The following is a 19775-nucleotide window of genomic DNA, read 5'->3' as shown; positions in this document are numbered from 1 at the left end:
CAAAATAGACTGTTCTTGGAAGAGAAACAATGCGGTATGAAATCAGCTGTCAGAATCTACGGTATTTTCTGTAGACATGTTCTGTATATGGCCTGAAAGCGCAGCCTTGGCCGTCCAAATGACATAGTCTATTATTATTATTATTATTATTATTATTATTATTATTATTATTATTATTATTATTATTATTATTGTTATTGTTGTTGTTGTTGTTGTTGTTGTTGTTGTTGTTGATATGTCTGTGTTAAGATCTTTCAGGAGCTGCTTTTCAGTTTGTTTCCTGCCATAGACATATATAAAGCAGATAAACCAAAGTGTCTTTGTATAATTAAAGGCCAGCGTCATCTAGTGACTAGCTCCTTTAGGTACAAGTATTTTGCTGTGATTCTGGCAATATACAGCTGTGCACTAGATGGCGCTGTCGCTTACTAATATAAAGTCACTTTGGCTGATCTAGCCTATACTGTATGTCTATGAAAGGCAGAGAATAGAAGAGCAGCTCCAGAAATCAGGTGAAAGCAGCTGAACACAGATATAACAAAACTGAAAGCGCACTAAGAATAATAACTTTAACAAATCTCAAATAGAAGTTTTTAGTTACAATGAAATATTTTGAAGTCAAGTAATGTGTTTTATTGATATTTTAATTGGTCAGAAAGCTGCAGTGCATCACTCTGAGTGCTGGACACTCAGCCGCCCTTTACAAATGCACATTTCCAGAGCTGGCACCTCGGTGTCGTGTGAAACATTAACCTGGAGCGGTTTCTCTTTGCCTGTTCGTATGCGTTTAACCCTGAATGGAGAGGAGGGGGGCGCTGCTCAAAATCAATGCGTGTGCACTTTTCTGTTCTGGGAGAAACATTTACAGTCTCTTCTGTACTGCCTGGTTGTTGTTTTATTTTGTTGAGGAAGTTCGTAGTGGCGGAGATAAGAAGTTTTGACTAATCCCTGTCTTTCAGACGTGTGTCTGTGTGACTGTGTCGTAGCTTCGCTGTGGGAGACAGGAAGGTCGAGGAGTAATTTGGGGATTGATGATAAGATCACATCGTGTTTTAACAATAATATATGAGAAAACATAAAGGAAGACGCGTTGAGAACATTTTGCGCATAGTCAGAGACACCGCTTTCTCTTTTCCAATCCCTCGCTGTATAAATGGAAATCAGACCTGGAAGCGGGAATGACAGCTCGGTGATTCCGGGAGCGGGTTATGGAGTTAAGTAGTAAGTGTGGATTTTTTTCTTCTTTTTATACATATTGTAAGCGGTGGATAGAGTGTGACTGCAGCTTTGGTCCCTTTTCAAGAAACTTTAACAGTTTATTTATTTATTATTATTATTATTATTATTATTATTATTATTATTATTATTATTATTGTTGTTGTTGTTGTTGATGTTGTTGTTGTTGTTGTTGTTGTTGTTGTTGTTATTATTATTATTATTAACTTTGCTGTTTATTTTTAAGTATTTAAAATGTAATTAAATACTTTTGATATTCATGAAGCTATATTCTGTACCGCAGATATCTTCTTTAAGAGAGCGATCTTTAAATTACTTTAATGATGTAAGAGCGCTGTGAACAGGTAGTATATCACAGTTGTACAATTCAGTGCGCTTTGCATCATTTTGCCCGATTTGTAAAATTTCTTCTTGCACGAATTGACCGTTTCTAGAGCTGGGTTGTGGGTTAGGCTACTCAATAGAAGCGCAATGCATGTGTAATCCTGGATTGCTTTGTGAATATACGTGTCTGTGTATTTAAAAGTTCGAGTGTGGGAATAATTAACTGAGGGTCTCATGTGTGAGTGTGTGTGCGACAGAGAAAAACAGAACTTGATCACTAAATAGATGTGGTGCCGGTGTAGCAGGAGAACCGGCACCCCATGAGACAGTGCGGACCGGTACAGTCAGTGGCCAAACGCGCTATTGAGAACAACATTGCATGATACAGTGCATCCCCTTCCTTTATCAACGGAAAGGTGCAAACGAAACTTCGTGTTTAAAATCAAAATATCTCAAGAACGTATCATGTACTATTCACGTATTAAATAGTAATTCAACCTCTTTATTTTGATGCTCTGCATGTCCTGATGTGACACAAGAGAAGGGAAATAGACTCTGGTACACGAGCACCTTTCCGCTGTTGAATTGTTTAACGATTATATTTGTGTGGACTTGATAATGTTTTTTTTTTCATTTCAGCAAAATATAATAAAATGTGAATCTTATGTGTACATGCAGTAGCCTACTTAAAAGTCTTCATAAGGTGCAGTCGAGTTCAGTTTTAGGGACAAGCACATTGTGAGTCAGTAAAGTAATATTTAAAGTAAAGTGCGTGTTCAAAGCGGAGGCAGCTATGAAACACCCGAGGCTCGGGCCTCGGTAAAAATCAGACAAAATAATTCTTTATTTAGACTCTTTTACACGTTGCTTTACTTCAGAATAAAATGCATTGCATCGCTCGTTGTGTGCATACATGAATGCCGCGTCCCGCTGATATCTGTAGTCTCTGAGCTTTTCAACATCTTTACTGTTTATTTACTTATGTCGGTGATGGATGTGTGTAGTGGGCTACTGTCTTTATTTCAATTTAATATCGCTATTTAAAATATATCGAGTTCCTGGGTTTTGTTTTTGTTTTTTTTCCGACGAATGCACCTGCCTTAAAATATGTTTTATGCCGACTCTGTTTTTATTAAGAAGTAAAAACGGTTAACTTTTAAGACTTCTTTCTACTCCAGCTAATACTTTAACTTGCAGACCGCGGTAAAGTTAGCATGACTTTCGATATTCGTTTGATATTCGACTCACGCTAACCCAACGTGAATGAAAATAGCTGTATCTCCCCAACCACAGCAGCTAGAGCGTCCAAACCAACTTTAATTTAAAGGACAGATGTGAATTGTTTCAGTCTCTGTTTTACATGTGAATCCTAAGAACAATTTGTGGAAAGTAATAACATACCGCATACATGTCCTGGCATTAATGAAAAGGCGTTATATCCCTAACCACAGGCTAATCCTAACCCTAACCTGTCGTTTTAGGAATGTATAAGTACAAAAATGAGTTGAGCTTATTTTGTCATTATCATTGTTCCATGATTAAGAAACTGAGATGGTTTAATGATGCTAATTACAACATTAAAGGCAGGCGGAGCGCTCAGAAAGAATACCCGACAACCAGAAACCCTAAATATTCCATGGAGGGACCGAATTCTGAAAAGTGAGGAGGGGGAAACGTTTTTTTATAGGGGGGGGGGGGGGGGCTAGATTTCAGAATGAAAATTCATAGCATAATCTATGAAAATGAGTTCGGTGGGACCATTAACCTTGTTAAGATGTAAAAATATATTCAAACGTGAAGTTGCCTGCCATGGAAATCACGTGAATTGTTTACATTACTAATACAGTGTGAAAAAGCAGGATGCAGAACAACCCATTTATTAATAAAACAACATATTTTATTAAAAAAAATAAACAGTTAAATGCAAATATTAATATACTGTAAGTAGGGGTTCACTGCACAGGATGCAGTTTCTCGTATAGCTATGCAAAAGTGAATCCCCTTTACGTCACATAACGTGCGCATGCGTATTAAAGCCAACGGCGCTGAAGGGATGCACTGTCTCATGGGGTGCGGTTTCCCATGCTACACCGGTAATGGGTAAGCACACCCAGCACCCGAACCTGACACAGGTGTGTTGAGTGCATTAGAAATAGTAAGCAAGTGTGAATGGGCGTTCTTGCAAGAGCCACACAGATGAAATATACAGCTCAGAAGTCTGGAGGTCTGGAACCAACTCCCCAGTAATGTTGTTGAAGCTGACACCCTGAGATCCTTCAAGAAGCTGCTTGATGATATTCTGGGATCAATAAGCTACTAACAACCAAACGAGCAAGATTGGCTGAATGGCCTCCTCTCGTTTGTAAACTTTCTTATGTTCTTAAGTCTGTGTCGGGTCTTACTTGTCAGAGCGTGGACGATGTTTTTTTTTTGCTGCAAACCTGTCAGTTCACTTTCGGTTTCTAAGACAGTTCCATGTAGTTGATAGGAGAGCAAGCTGGGTGGTGCCAGTATAATCAATCCAAAGGAAACACAAAGATCAGCAATAGACCCCAATGGGGCTGTGCAATGCTAATGACTTTCATTCTCAAAGCCTTGGTGACATGTAAGGACCTATTCCCTGAACACAACTTCTTCCCTTGCTAGAGGACAATTACACGACTCAACACTACAAAATAAAAGCTGCTTTGTATTCTCCACTGAATTGTCACCCGCACCCCTGCCACATATTTGATACACTTGTTGGCTTCCAACAACATTGTTCAAAGCATCAATCGACATGAATACAATTCAAATAGCGGAATAATATCACGTGTTGGAACAGGACTGTTCTTATGAAACATGAACGCGTTCAGCTGAGCTGTAATCCATCACTGTACAGCAAGGCTTTGAAGAGTTCTCGCTCACCTCTCTTAGTTTCATGTGGACTCTGTGAAGTCTCCTGATCATTGTTTAGTTTCACGTGGACTCTGTGAAGTCTCCTGATCATTGTTTAGTTTCACGTGGACTCTGTGAAGTCTCCTGATCATTGTTTAGTTTCACGTGGACTATGTGAAGTCTCCTGATCATTGTTTAGGACTCGGTGAAGTCTTGGGTGAAGTTTATGGATTCTGACACCACTCATCCTTCCTGGCAAAGCCGCTACAGCCCGAGGAGGTAAAGAATGTGCCAGGCTCCCAGTTTACTGAAGATACTGGCAAGACCTGACCTCAGCATAGCAGAAGTGGCCGGGATAACTTTTGGAGCCAGATCTCTAAAATGTGACAACCACACACTATAACACTAACACAGCTAGTCTTAAAGTCCTGCTGGTATGCATTTTAACAATGTAAACTATAATTGATTGGACCCTGAATTGTTAAAGGAGTGATAGCAAAGGCTTTCAAATGAACGTTCCTAACTGGTGTTAGCATTGTTAACCCCATGATCTTGTACGTGCTGATTCCCCCACACTCTCACTACGTGTTTGCCCTGCGCACCTCCTATGCTTCCCATAGACGCGTGCAGATCAGAGGAATGGTAGCCTTGGCAGAGCACTGATTTTCTCTTCCCAGTCACTGTCACGGCAGTACCTGGCAATGCGCACCTCCTTTGCACCTGGCAGCAGGAACAAACACAGCTGTAAAAGTATGTTTGCTGTTCCCTTTTAAGTCCTGGTTTTAGGAAACGTTGACCCTTTAAATGTGTTGGAGGACCTTGGCCTTTTTAAACCCTGCACTAATGCACTTTGACACGGCACCTTTTCCTGTTTGGGAGTTTCTTTTGTTTTAGTGGCTGCTGAAGTGTTGCCGTGGGATATTTAAAAGTGTTCAGGTTTGCTAAACAGATTGTGTTTTAATGTAAAACTGCATTAAGTTAGAAAGTTCAATACGTTTGACTAGCTTTTGTTTTGTTAGTAGGTTTGAAACATTTTCTTTCTATTAAGCAAGTTTGCTGACACTTATTTTTTACCTTGCCGTTTGCCTGGAAAAAAAGCCATTGTTTGTTTCTAATTTGACTGCAAGCCGTTTCGTCTTGTGGACTTTTTTGCTGCTGCACGGAACCTACAGACAGCCACGCAAACCGGTGAGATCGAACTGATTATTATTATTATTATTATTATTATTATTATTATTATTATTATTATTATTATTATTATTATTATTATTCATTCTCTGACTTGTTTATGGCACCCATTGTTTTACTTACTATATTTTTTGCTTTGGTTTTCCGGATTTCAAATATGTTTGGATATTTTTTGTGTACTACTACTTAAGCAGCTTTTCTGTTGGATTCTGTTTTTCATGAATGGGTTGCAGGACTGTTATATACTGGACCCTGCATGTACTTACTGTTATGCGGGTGGAAGGCAAAAGTGATGTGTCATTATTGTTTTCTTCTCCTCTCGGCCCTTACCTGTGCCTCAGTCATTTTATTTCTTTTCTAACCCTGTTTGGTGCTCACTGGTCTGATATTACCCTGGTTTACAGGTGTTTATAAAATTACACTGATAACAAATATTCCAGTCTTGTGTGTGGTAAAATTAAACTGTTGGCAATCAATGAAGCTAGCAATCCTATTTTTGAATATGGGGTTGGTCTTTTGGTCAAAGGTTGTTTTTGTTACAAAGTGAAGCATTGGACAGACTCTGAGGGGTGGCTTTCAGGCTGTTTACCGACAGCTATACTGGGGAATCGGTCACTACTGAATTCTGCACGACAATATCGATAGGTAAATATTGGAGTAGCATTGCAACACACTGGTTTACTTTTGCTTAACATACAGTGGCTCACCATGGCTGCAGGAATATTGTTCTTTAAGCAGCCTCATCTCCTCTCTCTCTCTCTCTCTCTCTCTCTCTCTCTCTCTCTCTCTCTCTCTCTCTCTCTCTCTCGATAATCTTTATTTTTTTATATAGCGCCTTTCATAGTTGACCACCATTACAAAGCGCTTTACAGAAGTAGGCTGTGAACTGTGCATTATATGCAGAGTCACTTACAATAGGACATTGATTTAACATCTCATCCGCAGGATGTGGCACAAGGAGGTTAAGTGACTTGCTCAGGGTCATGCACAGTGAGTCAATCAGTGGCAGAGGTGGGATTTAAACCGGTGACCTTCTAGTTACGAGCCCTAGACTATAACCACTGGACCCCACTGCCTTCTATATATATATATATATATATATATATATATATATATATATATATATATATATATATTATACACTGCTTAACTCATCTCGCAGAACGTCATGGGATGCAATTAGATTAAAAGTTCAATTTCATTGAAGAAACTAAGCTCTGGTGAATGACTTGGCTGGTCCTTCATAAAATAAGAAAATGAATGAACGAGAGGAGGCCATTTGGCCCACCTGAGCTCATCTTGTTCCTAGTAGCTGACTGACTCTTATCTTTGTAAAGTCGGGTCTTAAAGGATCCCAGTGACTCTGTCTCAACCACATGACTAGGTAACCCATTCCATCCCCTCACAACTCTCTGTGTGAAGAAGAGTCTCCTTCAGCAACATGACTAGGTAACCCATTCCATCCCCTCACCACTCTCTGTGTGAAGAAGAGTCTCCTTCAGCAACATGATTAGGTAACCCATTCCATCCCCTCCCCACTCTCTGTGTGAAGAAGAGTCTCCTTCAGCAACATGACTGGGTAACCTATTCCATCCCCTCACCACTCTCTGTGTGAAGAAGAGTCTCCTTCAGCAACATGACTAGGTAACCCATTCCATCCCCTCACCACTTTCTGTGTGAAGAAGAGTCTCCTTCAGCAACATGACTGGGTAACCTATTCCATCCCCTCACCACTCTCTGTGTGAAGAAGAGTCTCCTTCAGCAACATGACTAGGTAACCCATTCCATCCCCTCACCACTTTCTGTGTGAAGAAGAGTCTCCTTCAGCAACATGACTAGGTAACCCATTCCATCCCCTCACCACTCTCTGTGTGGAGAAGTGTCTCCTCCCCTCTGTCCTGAGTTTGTCTCCACTTGAGTTCCAGCTGTGTCCTGTGGTGCTGGTTTCTGTGCTGTGTTTACAGTATTGGTTCAGGTTAACTCTGTCAACTCCAGTTCGATTTTATAAATTTAAATCGTGCTCCCTCCTTCTCTTTTCTTGCAGGACTTCTGCTGCTGGCAGCGATTCTGTTCCAAGCGCGAGAGATGCAGACGAGCCCCATTAACTTTGTGTGTAAACCTCGTGCCATGGAGGAGCAAATTGAAAGGACGAAAGGCTTCCAGGATGCCTTGGTAAGATGAGGCAGCGAGCAGATTGCAGCTCCACTGGCAGGGGCCTCTTTGAGCTTCACAGCTTTGCTGGCCTTCACAAAACTATTGTGCTAATGATGATTTGGAGTTAATAGCTTTGAGAATGTAACTCTCTGGCTGTGGTCCTGACCCCCTGAAGTAACTCTGGCTGTGGTCCTGACCCCCTGATGTAACTCTGGCTGTGGCCCTGACCCCCTGATGTAACTCTGGCTGTGGCCCTGACCCCCTGATGTAACTCTGGCTGTGTCTTGACCCACAGAATCAGTGCGGAATTCCCTCCCTGCTCCCGCAGAAAGTCACTGTACCAAACGTGGGCTTCCAGATGACGCAGTGGGAACAGAAATCCGTAAGTAATTTGGGAGCAACGGGTTTCTGAATTGATCCTATTGATTTTAAAGTAAAGCACTTTCCAATGAAAAGACCAGCCAATTAATTGATCCAGTTTTGTGTTTGCTGACTGTCAGAGTGAAGTACAGAGGAATGAGATAATCTCTGCACTGACCATGCTCTCGGAGGCAGTGCAGGCAGTGAGGAGCACACCTCAGTCCCACTGCGTTCACGCCCTGCTGGAGACAGTTGTCCAGAACATCAAGAACATGGTCCTGATCCTGCACAGCCTGCCCCTGTCGGTGAGCATCACACTGAGCAAGCAGAGCAGCACTGAGCAAGCACACCAGCACTGCCACACCAACACTGAGCCAGCAGAGCAGCACTGAGCCAGCACACCCACACACTTAACCACACACTGTGGAGCCTGCTGACCATGCATGTTACTGTACTGTGGTGTCAGTGACACAGAGTGCAGACTCTTTGTTGTAGAGGAAGCCCATTCCTGCCTGGCTCTCCAGCTCATGCTGGGAAGTGAGAACACTGCAGGACCCCCTGCCACCCCCCCTCACCTCCCCCCCCCCAACCCCCTCTCCCTCCCGCCCGCAGAGCACTGACCCTGGGGTCCCTGTTTCCACTCGCTCCTGAATAACAGGATATAATAATAATACTGACATGGATACTGAAAACAAATCTCCTTCACAGTGCCCTCCTGTGTACTGTACACTACATTACACTTAGTGTCCTACAGGGCTTCAGATATCTCAAGTACGCCTGTCTGTCTGTCTGTCTTGATTGATTGATTGATTGATTGATTCTGGTTGCAGGCAGCCAGAGCCAGTGAAGAGAAAGCACAGCTCCCTAAGAGCTCCCTGACCAGCAGCCTGCACTGTGTTCTGAGACGCTACACCTCCCTGACCAGGGGCAAGCTGCAGAGCTTCACTAAAGAGACAGCCCCTGAGATCTGCAAGGGGCGGAGGAGGTGATTCCCTGCCTGCCCCAACCCTGGATGCAGTCCTGCATTCCTGTGGTTCCACAGACACTGCAATGTTGCATTGCTTTCATAAAGCAACACTGACCTCGTCTGGCCATGTGTCGCAACAGGAGAGGTGCAGAGTTGAGGCCAATGCAAGGAGGAAGGTGCTAAATGGAAGGAGAAAAAACGGTTCCAATCGCCGGCCAAGCCTACAGCATCAACAATGCATGATGGTATATACAGTCAAATGCAGACAAACATGTTGAGGCTTTTTGAGGTTCCTCCAGGACTCAGCGGCAGAGTGCCAGCAGGAAAGGGGTGTCAAATTGCACTGCCTTGAATACAGCAAGCAAGTGCCAGGACCGCCTGACAGGGCTGGAGTGGACCATGTGAAACAAACTCAGGATGAACTGGGGCAGGACCCAGGTGGAAACAAGGCTGTGTACAACTGGTCTGGATCCTGCCTGCGTGGAGCCCACAGAATGGAGCCTCTCAGACATCAGCAGCATTAACTCCTTCAGCACTGGGTAACTTTATTGAATGACTACCCAAGGATAGCTAATTAAATAGCTTCAGAGAGGGACACTGAAAAAGAAATACAGATAGGCATAGCTATACAGATATGTATTTTGGATTAGTTTCCTGGTCCGCTGTTTTGAGTGGAGTTCTCTTTCCTGCACTGCTAGAGCGCTCTACAGTGTAGAGTTCTCTTTCCTAGACCTGTGTGCAAGTTTGCAGTGTTGAAAGAGTGACGTATACATGTGTAACCTTCTCCCCTCTGAAAACCTGCTCAGGGTTGTCTGTTCTGAGCTCAGGGCTGGTTCCATGTATTTATACGCTGCTGTGGAAAGACCACTCCAAAGAGGTGCTGTGTATCCCGGTGTTAACGTTGCATTCTGCTGATCTTAACCCTTTCCCAACTATGGACAGATATTGCCCATATTAATCAGTTAACCCAAGTACACCTAAAGATGTCTGCTGAGTTTGTATTACCCTGTGTAGGAGCAGCACCAGGCTCTCTGTGTTTTAACACATGCTTTTGCCGAAGAATTACATACTGCTGTGTCTCTTTCTGTCTGTGTATATAGGGGGGATTTTCAAAACTCTTTACTGCAAAGTGTAAATTACTATTTTTATTTCACAAAATGAAACTTAAGCATGCTTTGACCCACAATACACTGGCGAGGTGAAATAGTCCAGGAAGTGTGAGTGTATCGGATATCCCGTGAATTAGGCTTAGAAACTGAGAACTTCCTGTAAGCTAAAGTGGTAGCAGAATGAAAATGTATGTTTGCTAAAACGTGGTTCCTTTCAGAACTGTGCATGTAAGAGGTGTGCAGCTAATGAAAGAGCAGAACAGGTAAGAGTGAGGGGGTTACTTTGTGAACTGCAATCTCTTTAAATACAGAACCCGGCTGGGGGTTTGAAACTTCAACAGGAGGGTTTATCCTATGAAAAATGAGAAATGTACACTTGTGAGTAAATTTCTTTAGAAATCACCCCCATGTTTTTGTTCTGTTATATGTTTATTTAATATGTAAATTCTGTATAGTTTGTATAACATATCTATATAATAAATTTCTATTAAAAGGTGTAAGTCTTTGCTCCAAAATGTTATGAATAAGTCCAATTTTTGTAAAGTATAATAACAATTTCTCTCATTGTAAAAATTCAGCTGAAGTGCATCTCATAACTCCAATGATGGTTGACTGGTCTTCATCAGTTCATTAGGATACAGCATTTAGCAGCAGTCAGTAAAAACAATAGGATCCTTTTTTGTGATTTATTTCAAGGTAAAGATGAAAGTTCCTCTAAAACAACTGAGGATAATTTCTTACTAGTAATCCAAAGATATCTAAGATACAATGTATTACTTTGCGCAGAACCCTTGTCATGTGCTGCATTCCCACAGCTTATGTATTCATGGTCCATTTCCACCGTCACATCTCCAGCCATTTTGAGTTCAGTTTTAGATCTCATCTGTATAGTTTATATGGTGTATAATGGCAGAGGTTTATAATTTTGAATTGAATGGAGCGAAGCCTAGCATTGATTGAACACATTTTAACATTACAATGTATATGTTTCCAAGCTTCTTGAGAGATTTCCACCTGCATATCTTTCTCCCTTTTATTTTTAGTAGTGTCACTGTTTTATGTTGGACTGCATTAACATACATTTGTAAAAAAAAAAAAAAAAAAAACTGAAACCCATTTTTGAGCTGCTTGCATATTGAAAAGATGAGATTCAATTTGTGTTAAATTTGGTTCAGTGAAAATGAAAGGCCCATGATTTAAGAGCAAGCTTCAATTTTCTATGAATTCTCATGTTTTCTTGTATCAAATCCAGATTATTTTTAAATAGTAATTATTTTATCATCTTGGTTAATTGTTAAGCCTATGTATTAAATGCCTTTCTGTGGCCATTGAAGTGTCCTTAAATGCAGATGGAAACCAATCCTTTGAAATGGGTAGTGCTTGGGGATTTGGATCAACCATATAACCTGATATAGCTGCATTCTTCAATGGCGTTCATGGATGCATAGGAATATGGGATGCATATTTGCATAGGTTTCTGTGTGTGCACAGGTGCAGCATTTCTGTACTATGTTTTAAATGGGTTTTTGTGTTTTTATTTTAACCTTTTTAAAAAAAAAAAATCATGGCACAGTGTGGACACTGCATTTCCATCTAGGATTGGATTTGGGAAAAATAAGAAAGTGTCACGAGACAAGTTCGTTTGTGCAGATATAGAGGTGAAACAACTACAACAGTAAATTTACGTCATTATAGACACTCAAAGCAAGTGCACCTTCCCAGCACACTCCTCCCCTTTGTACTGTGATGCCCTCTGCACCACTGACCGCTGAGCTTGCAGAAGCCCTGGTGTCTGTGTTCTGAAATGATGCACTCCGGGTAAGCAAACAACCCCACCCGCGCAACAAGTCTGTCTCGAGTCGGGTAACACGTGCACCGCAATCACCACAACTTAGATAGAGGCTATTAGTTTTTTTATTATTATTATTCTCTCTATATATCATTTTAAAAACGTAATAATAAATAAAGGGTTTATTACTTATGCCGAGTCGAGACTAAAGGTTTGGTCTTGATTTATTTATTGTATTACTACATTTCCAGCAACCTGTTAATCATTTATTATTGGGGCTGTAAGTTAACATCAGAGGAGAGGACACCACAGGACACAGAATGCACAAAGCCCGACTCAACCCAAGCGAAAAGCTACTGCACGTACTGTCTAGCGCTCGGTAGCTATTTACACATAATAACTAACTTATCATTTCACCGCTAAGTAGCTACGGTAGTAACCTTTTCTTTGCTGTTTAGGGCTAGGTTATATCTGCGTTCAAGCAACAGCGCCCCGCCTGGCACCTGCAAAACAACACTTCTCTATGCTTTCAATTTACATAGCAGCAATTAGTCTAACTCCGGACAGACCAGCAATAGTGATACACTACCGGTAGTTAGACTTTATAGCTGGTAGCCTACAGTGTATCAAACACAATGCCTAGCTGGGTCTGCGTCGTGTATTTATGTTTTTATTTTATTTTATTATTATATTATTAATCTAATCTTAACGCATTATTTACAAAACTATAAAAACGACCTTTCATGTTATATGCACACCGATGTGTTAACGACCTGATCGTCACTCAGTGCAAACTGCAGTGTATTTCTGTCTGCTAGCCCTGCTTTTACCTCTAACAAGATTACATTACAGGCGTGTGGTGGTATTGTATTGCACGGTTAAAAAGTGGTACACCGTGGACTGCTCTTGCCCGGGCATACGCAAATGATTTTAGCTCAAAAAACAAGGAAACGCTGACCACATTCCGGCGCCTCCTCAAGACTCACCTCTTCAGACAGCACCTGTAGAACTCCTCTGTTTTTCACCTGGGACACTTATCACCCTTCCTTAAATGCGCTTTACATGCTCTTATCTGCCAGCTATTTTACTGCATTTAATCCTGTACTTCAGAGTACTGTAATCTGCCAAGCGTTTAATCTGCAGTATTTTGTATTTAATCATATCCTGATGTAACTATCACTGACACTGTTATCTGCTGTATCATTGAATTGTATTTTGTCACACTTGTACTTGCTTGAACCAAAGTCATTGCATTTATCTTGCTCTTAATTGTATTATTACTTGTACTGTGATACTTGAAATGTATTTTTGTTCACGATTGTAAATCGTCCTGGATAAGGGCGTCTGCTAAGAAATAAATAATAATAATAATAATAATAATAATAATAATAATAATAATAATAATAATACGAATAAAACAATTATAGAAAATAACATTAAATCACTATAAAAAATATTTCGGTTGAAACTTTCATAATCAATACAATAAATACATCCATCAATTAAATTAAATAATAAGCGAACACTATTACAGTAACTCGTTGTGCTAGGAGTAGACCTAGTAAGTTAGCTGTGCCACATACTTGTGAGTATAGTGTTGTTTTGATTTTCTGTTTTCTATTTATTTTGATCGACATTCCCTGTAATTTCTATACCAGCAGTCACTCCAATGGCAAACTCCTTGAGTAACTCGAAAGCACATGCAGAATGCCGCTACACGTTTCAGAGAGGCGATAATTACATAGGCCCTGTAATAAATACATCTGGAAAATGAGAGCCAGAATATTATTAAGCAAACCCCTGTTGAATGAACTCTACACACCTGCTACCTGCCAGGCGTTGCTGGGTTCAGACGGGTGGAGTTATGAATCACTGTGGCCAGTGTTCTGAAAGCATCACTTCCAACTGTGTTCCCACTTCCTGTCAAAACAAAACGTATTAAATCTATACATGGATTCATATCTTGCAGTACATTGTGGATAGGCAAATATATTGTAGAATATATATTTAAACATTATATGTTATGTTGGTAATGTTGCAAAACATATATTTCTCTGTCTTTATCATATATATATATATAAACCTGCAGACAAAGCCTGTGACTACTTGCTATGTTGATAACTTTCATAAGTAACTTATATATATCTCATCATCATCAGTCCGGTCTGTACCAGACCATCGCCATGTTCATCGTGGCCTACATCATCATCGGCAGGACCGTGCTGTCAGTGTGCGCCATCTCCACCAATGGGGCGCTTGATGCAGGCGGCGCCTACTGTATCCTTTACAGGACACGATGCAGTCAGATTCAGCTCATAGCGTTATGTTGTTATTAACCACAAGCCAATAACTTAATACTGAGCACTACTCCAAACACAGAAGACATTACCACTGTTAAAGGCACCTTGCTCTGTAAATGTGAATTCTTACTGTTTGGGCTGTTTTCAGTGAGTCTGTGAGTTAATGTGAGACGTGCTGCATGTCTCTCATTGTTAGAAAAGATTGTGCTGTTTGGGAGAGAGGAACAGGAGTCTGTGCACTTCGGCCTGTTAAAACTGTGTGCAATGAGTTCTCTTATAATAAGAGACACTACACACAATGTGTTCAGAAAGAAATAATGCACTCAGAAACTGAGTGTGTGTGTTTGTTCTTTTTGTACTTCCTCATACCTGATTTTCATTCAAGGGTTTCATTCTTTCAGTTTCGGTCAGGTTTTGTGTTTTCTACAGCGATCATTTTAATAGCTGACCCCGCAGAAGTAGGAATAGTAATGGAGCGTTTGGGTCCTGGACTTTAGGTTGAAGGCTGGACTGTAATAAATCCCAGTGCTAGCGTACTGAAAGGTGCGACGCTAAACTAAATATAAAATAATCAAGCAATTGAAATCAAGCCATATGCTGCACGACAGAGCATCATAGCTACTCTGTAGACATCAACAGCAACAGCAACAGCAGCAGCAGCAATTTGTTTATTACTGTATAATGCATTTTTCACAATTCTGGGGTTTTTAAAACTCTGTATATCACGTAAAAGAACTGGAACCACCAAAGCCTTAGCGCTGAGCTAAAGCAGCAGCAACTGCAGTGTAGCTCAGGCAGGTAGAGGTTCCGTGTCCCCTCTCGTGGTGTTTGTGTTTCCCTTGATTGCCCCGTGCAGACATGATCAGCCACGCGCTGGGGCCGGAGTTCGGGGGCAGCATCGGGATCATGTTCTTCCTGACCAACGTGTGTGGGAGCGCCCTCTTCATGCTGGGGCTGGTGGAGTCCATCATGGACACCTTTGGGGTCCCGCAAGGTAGGCATACTGCCCTGTCTTGGGTAATTCAGATATACAACAAAACCCCAGTTTTCTACAAAGCCACTGTTTTCAAGTTATAATGTATAATTAATCAATGAAAAGATGAAAGGTTGGTGTCGTAGAAGAGGAATGTCCTGTCATCGTTAATCACAGCCAGGCATGTAAAAGCATTTTTAATTACTGAAAGCAGAATTTAGCCTGAGACATCAACAGTCACAGGAGTCCTTGGAACAGACCTGCACTCGTCTGTCACAGGAGTCCTTGGAACAGACCTGCACTCGTCTGTCACAGGAGTCCTTGGAACAGACCTGCACTCGTCTGTCACAGGAGTCCTTGGAACAGACCTGCACTCGTCTGTCACAGGAGTCCTTGAAACAGACCTGCACTCGTCTGTCACAGGAGTCCTTGGAACAGACCTGCACTCGTCTGTCACAGGAGTCCTTGAAACAGACCTGCACTCGTCTGTCACAGGAGTCCTTGAAACAGACCTGCACTCGTCTGTCACAGGAGTCCTTGAAACAGACCTGCACTCGTCTGTCACAGGAGTCCTTGAAACAGACCTGCACTCGTCTGTCACAGGAGTCCTTGAAACAGACCTGCACTCGTCTGTCACAGGAGTCCTTGGAACAGACCTGCACTCGTCTGTCACAGGAGTCCTTGAAACAGACCTGCACTCGTCAGTCACAGGAGTCCTTGAAACAGACCTGCACTCATCTCAGTCACACCACTTCTCTCTCTGGTTTGCATGTTCCGATCACATCTCAAACACAAACGGAATCGATTCCTTTTCTCCCAAGCGCAGTTACTGAAATGATTGTGTCTTGTGCGTGTCTGGTACGCCGTGGTGTGGATCTAGCAGTGAAAGGGGAAGCTGTGAAAGGGAACCGTGCAGGTCAGCGGGGTTCCCATGAACACTGACTGCAGAAGAGCCAGCCCTCTGATGGGAACAGATCCAGTACAGGGTGCTGCTAACAATGCAGCTCCTTACCAGGTTAGATTAGTGGAGATACAGAGGCTGTGCAATGGTACCACAGCGTAACATTGTATTGTAATGCACTCATGGTATGATCCAGTGCACTCTGAGGGTAATCCAGTGCAGTACCATTGCACCAGTTCAGTGCTGAATCAGGACCATTGTGCAATATGAGCTCCTAATCCACTGTGTTTCGCATAACCACCGCAGCTGAATACGCTTGCTGACAGGCAGTCTCGGAACAGGAAGGCGCTTCAGATGGTCTAAATGGAGTTACCTGAAGAATGACAAACAATCAATAAGAAGAAGCAACAAGAAACATTCTCGGCATTGAAACCCAAGCAGGAGATTTTGAGAGACTTGTCTGGTACTGTTGAGCAGTGTTAACGTCTCTTTCCCCAGGGGAAGACTGGACACTGATCACTGGCCCCCCTGATCCACACACACAGGCACTGATCACTGGCTCCCCTGATCCACACACACAGGCACTGATCACTGGCCCCCCTGATCCACACACACAGGCACTGATCACTGGCTCCCCTGATCCACACACACAGGCACTGATCACTGGCTCCCCTGATCCACACACACAGGCACTGATCACTGGCTCCCCTGATCCACACACACAGGCACTGATCACTGGCCCCCCTGATCCACACACACAGGCACTGATCACTGGCTCCCCTGATCCACACACACAGGCACTGATCACTGGCTCCCCTGATCCACACACACAGGCACTGATCACTGGCTCCCCTGATCCACACACACAGGCACTGATCACTGGCTCCCCTGATCCACACACACAGGCACTGATCACTGGCTCCCCTGATCCACACACACAGGCACTGATCACTAGCTCCCCTGATCCACACACACAGGGCTCCAAATCCCATCGCCCTATAATTAATCGTGCACCCCCCCCCCCTTCCTTCCTTCCTTCCTTCCATCCACCAGGGCGTTTCATTGACTCTTATGCTGACAAATAATACATCTGTACCAAGATCCACAGCTGTAAAAGAGTCTTTAGTGGAATCTGTATCACAGCAGCATACTGACTACACTCCTTTTATGGAGGGATTGATTGCGAATATAAAAAACATTAAGATTTGCAATTAATTCTACAAAACAAAAGATGCGTGTGATTAGGTTACTCTGTATCGATTTCCTTTTTCATTCGAGTTGTTGTCCACTTTTAACGTTGTACGTATTGTTAATTCAAATACCCGTACATTATTGATATATCTGTTGAGCAATAAAAACAAAGTTAATGTACGGTGCCCTGCAAACATTAGAACCTTCTGCTTGTCTCGGCTGCGCCGTCCCGTTCAGGAATGAAGTCCCGCCGTTTGGGCAGCAGCGATGTGCGGGCGGTTTATTCTGCAGTTGAGTCTCCAGTGTTTGGCTGGGCAGTGTGTTTTAAAAGAGGTTTTATTACACCGTACATCACCCGCAGTACTCGAGTAAAGAGTTTCAATTTCCGGAACACTGGTTTCAAAACAGATACTCTAGGCTGGAAAGATCTGCTTGCTGTTCCGTATGTGGACACGAGGGGGCGCCCAAGATACACGCTTACAAAGTGGCATGCCACATAGCCGCCTCAAATTGTTTCCTGTAACGTAGTTTTTTTTATTATTATTATTTATTTTTTTGGGAGAACGGTAAACAGGGATTTTATAGAGAAATCATACTTCAACCTTGAAAGATGGAAAGGAATAGCACTGTGTGGTATCCGTATCCCTGAATTTTTAAGAAAGTGTGTCATTACCCTTAACAAAGTTCATACATTTGCACAGTAATTTTGCAGGGTTTCTATGCTTTTCTCATTGGTATAATCTGCATTTCCCATAGTTTACCTTGATTTGCCATGTTTATGAATATGCTTTACCATACCTCTCTGGGCTGTACAGTGCTTACCTGTGCTTTACTATGCACTGTGAATGATCGCACCTCTCACGGGTTCGTTGCCCCTTTAAAAATAAACCCAGAACACTGAAAGGGATTTTTCTGCGCTGACGCGCTATTTTTAATCACAAAACACAATAAACAAAATAAACACCTAGCTCCTTCGCAGCGCTAACTAAAACTTCCAGGAACACTCTGACTATAAGTGGGACGGCTAAGCCGTTTCCCCACAACACAACACAACACAACACAAAACACACAGTTTTACTACACCACCCATTGGTGTATGATGTTGTTGCCTCTTTCTTCTTTTTTTTTTTTTTTTTTTTTTTTTTTTCTCTCAGGGCTGCCAGGAAGCAGAGCACCTCTTTCTGCCTCCTTCTCCTCCACAGCCCTGAGCAAACTGACTGTTCTCTTTTTATACCCTGCACCTGGCTCTAATTTAATAATAAGCACCAGGTGCAGGGGATCATTTATAATAAAACAATTAACAAACAATAAAACAATTAAATCAAACTACCAAAAAGGTGCCTGCGCACATATGCTACACAGGGAGGATTTAACCCCCCTACCTGCTATCTTATAGCACCTGTACACTTTGCTATGCTTTTATTGTGGGGAAACGTTTTTTTTTTTAAGGTAATAGTAGAAGTAAATGAGTACAACAAAAAATGTGTAGTGCATCTCCAAGCCAAAACTGTGCACTGACTGATGGGTGATATATAGCTCTGCAAGATGCACAGAGCCAAATCCCTCCCTGACAGCTGGAATCGAACCCGCTGCTCAGGGCTGGAAAGCCAGGTCCCACATTGCTGATACACAGAGTCCCAGAGCTCCTTCCCAGTCTTGTGTTGTGCTATCTCTGTGTGTCTGCTGTCCTCCTCAGAGTGCTTTCTGTGTTCATGCTGTCTGACTTGTTTGCAATGCGCTCTCCTATCCACTGCTAGTAGGAGCTGACCCGTGACCACGGCAGCTTGCTCCATACAATGAGAAGAGAGCCATTTACATTTATATAGAGCTCTTTCATGCACTGCAGAATCTCGGCCTGCTTTACCAAGGTGCACCGGCTGTAGCTGGCAAGCGCATCGCACTGCTGTGTGTACAGACTGTGCCATCCCTGTGCCAGGTGGGGATTCGTCGCGGTTCGTGTCATCGCAGTGCTTTTAAGGTATTGAACCCGATGCCAATGGGAGTCTGTCTGAGACCACCAGCACTGTCTTTGCTCTTCTGCTTGGATTGAACAGGTAACAGCCCAGGCTGCGTTCCAAGCCTCCCTCAATCAATCAGCACATTCAGATTCATTTCTGGCACTGCTGCTAAGTTAATCAGGTTAAAGCCTGCTTGCGAGCACTGTGTTCCCAGCTTGTGCTCCGAGAAGGGGGTTGACTTCTTCCTTGTTCTGTTGGGGTTCATCGCCTCTATGTTCCGGGCAGGACCTCTTTCACTCTAATTAGCGCTGGGCACTTCACTTCAAAAACAATCCGGATCTCTGCCCTCGCTGATTTCACTGGACTTACTGCATTTCATCCCAACACTGAGCTAGTGAGAAACTGATTTGAACGCAGATCTCCTGGTTCCCAGTCCTCAGCTCTGCTC

General features: G+C 42.5%; 2 protein-coding genes across 3 annotated transcripts in view; both read left to right on the top strand.

Annotated features, from left to right (window-relative positions):
• The first annotated feature begins 751 nt into the window (after nucleotides 1-751).
• On the top strand, nucleotides 752-10711 carry LOC117423252 (erythropoietin-like). 2 transcript variants are annotated; one of them, XM_034038770.3, is made up of 5 exons: nucleotides 752-1221; nucleotides 7670-7797; nucleotides 8075-8161; nucleotides 8280-8444; nucleotides 8970-10711. In XM_034038770.3, the coding sequence occupies exons 1-5, from the start codon at nucleotides 1209-1211 to the stop codon at nucleotides 9126-9128; spliced, it is 552 nt and encodes a 183-aa protein (XP_033894661.2). In that variant the 5' UTR covers nucleotides 752-1208; the 3' UTR covers nucleotides 9129-10711. The 2 variants fall into 2 exon arrangements, with proteins under 2 accessions (XP_033894661.2, XP_033894662.2); XM_034038771.3 differs by lacking the exon at nucleotides 752-1221 and adding an exon at nucleotides 5307-6270.
• LOC117423212 (solute carrier family 12 member 9-like) overlaps nucleotides 10090-19775 on the top strand; it is a 28999-nt gene continuing 19313 nt past the window's right edge. Inside the window, exons 1-4 of the mRNA XM_058989651.1 lie at nucleotides 10090-10116; nucleotides 14164-14281; nucleotides 15161-15298; nucleotides 15557-15977. Coding sequence (XP_058845634.1) covers nucleotides 10090-10116; nucleotides 14164-14281; nucleotides 15161-15298; nucleotides 15557-15977 — 704 coding nt within the window. The remainder of the gene's footprint in view (nucleotides 10117-14163; nucleotides 14282-15160; nucleotides 15299-15556; nucleotides 15978-19775) is intronic.

The sequence above is a fragment of the Acipenser ruthenus genome, chromosome 17, assembly GCF_902713425.1.
Source record: "Acipenser ruthenus chromosome 17, fAciRut3.2 maternal haplotype, whole genome shotgun sequence".
Lineage (NCBI taxonomy): Eukaryota > Metazoa > Chordata > Actinopteri > Acipenseriformes > Acipenseridae > Acipenser > Acipenser ruthenus.
Note: the sequence above shows the minus strand (reverse complement) of the source record. Positions and strands in the feature narration are given on the sequence as shown.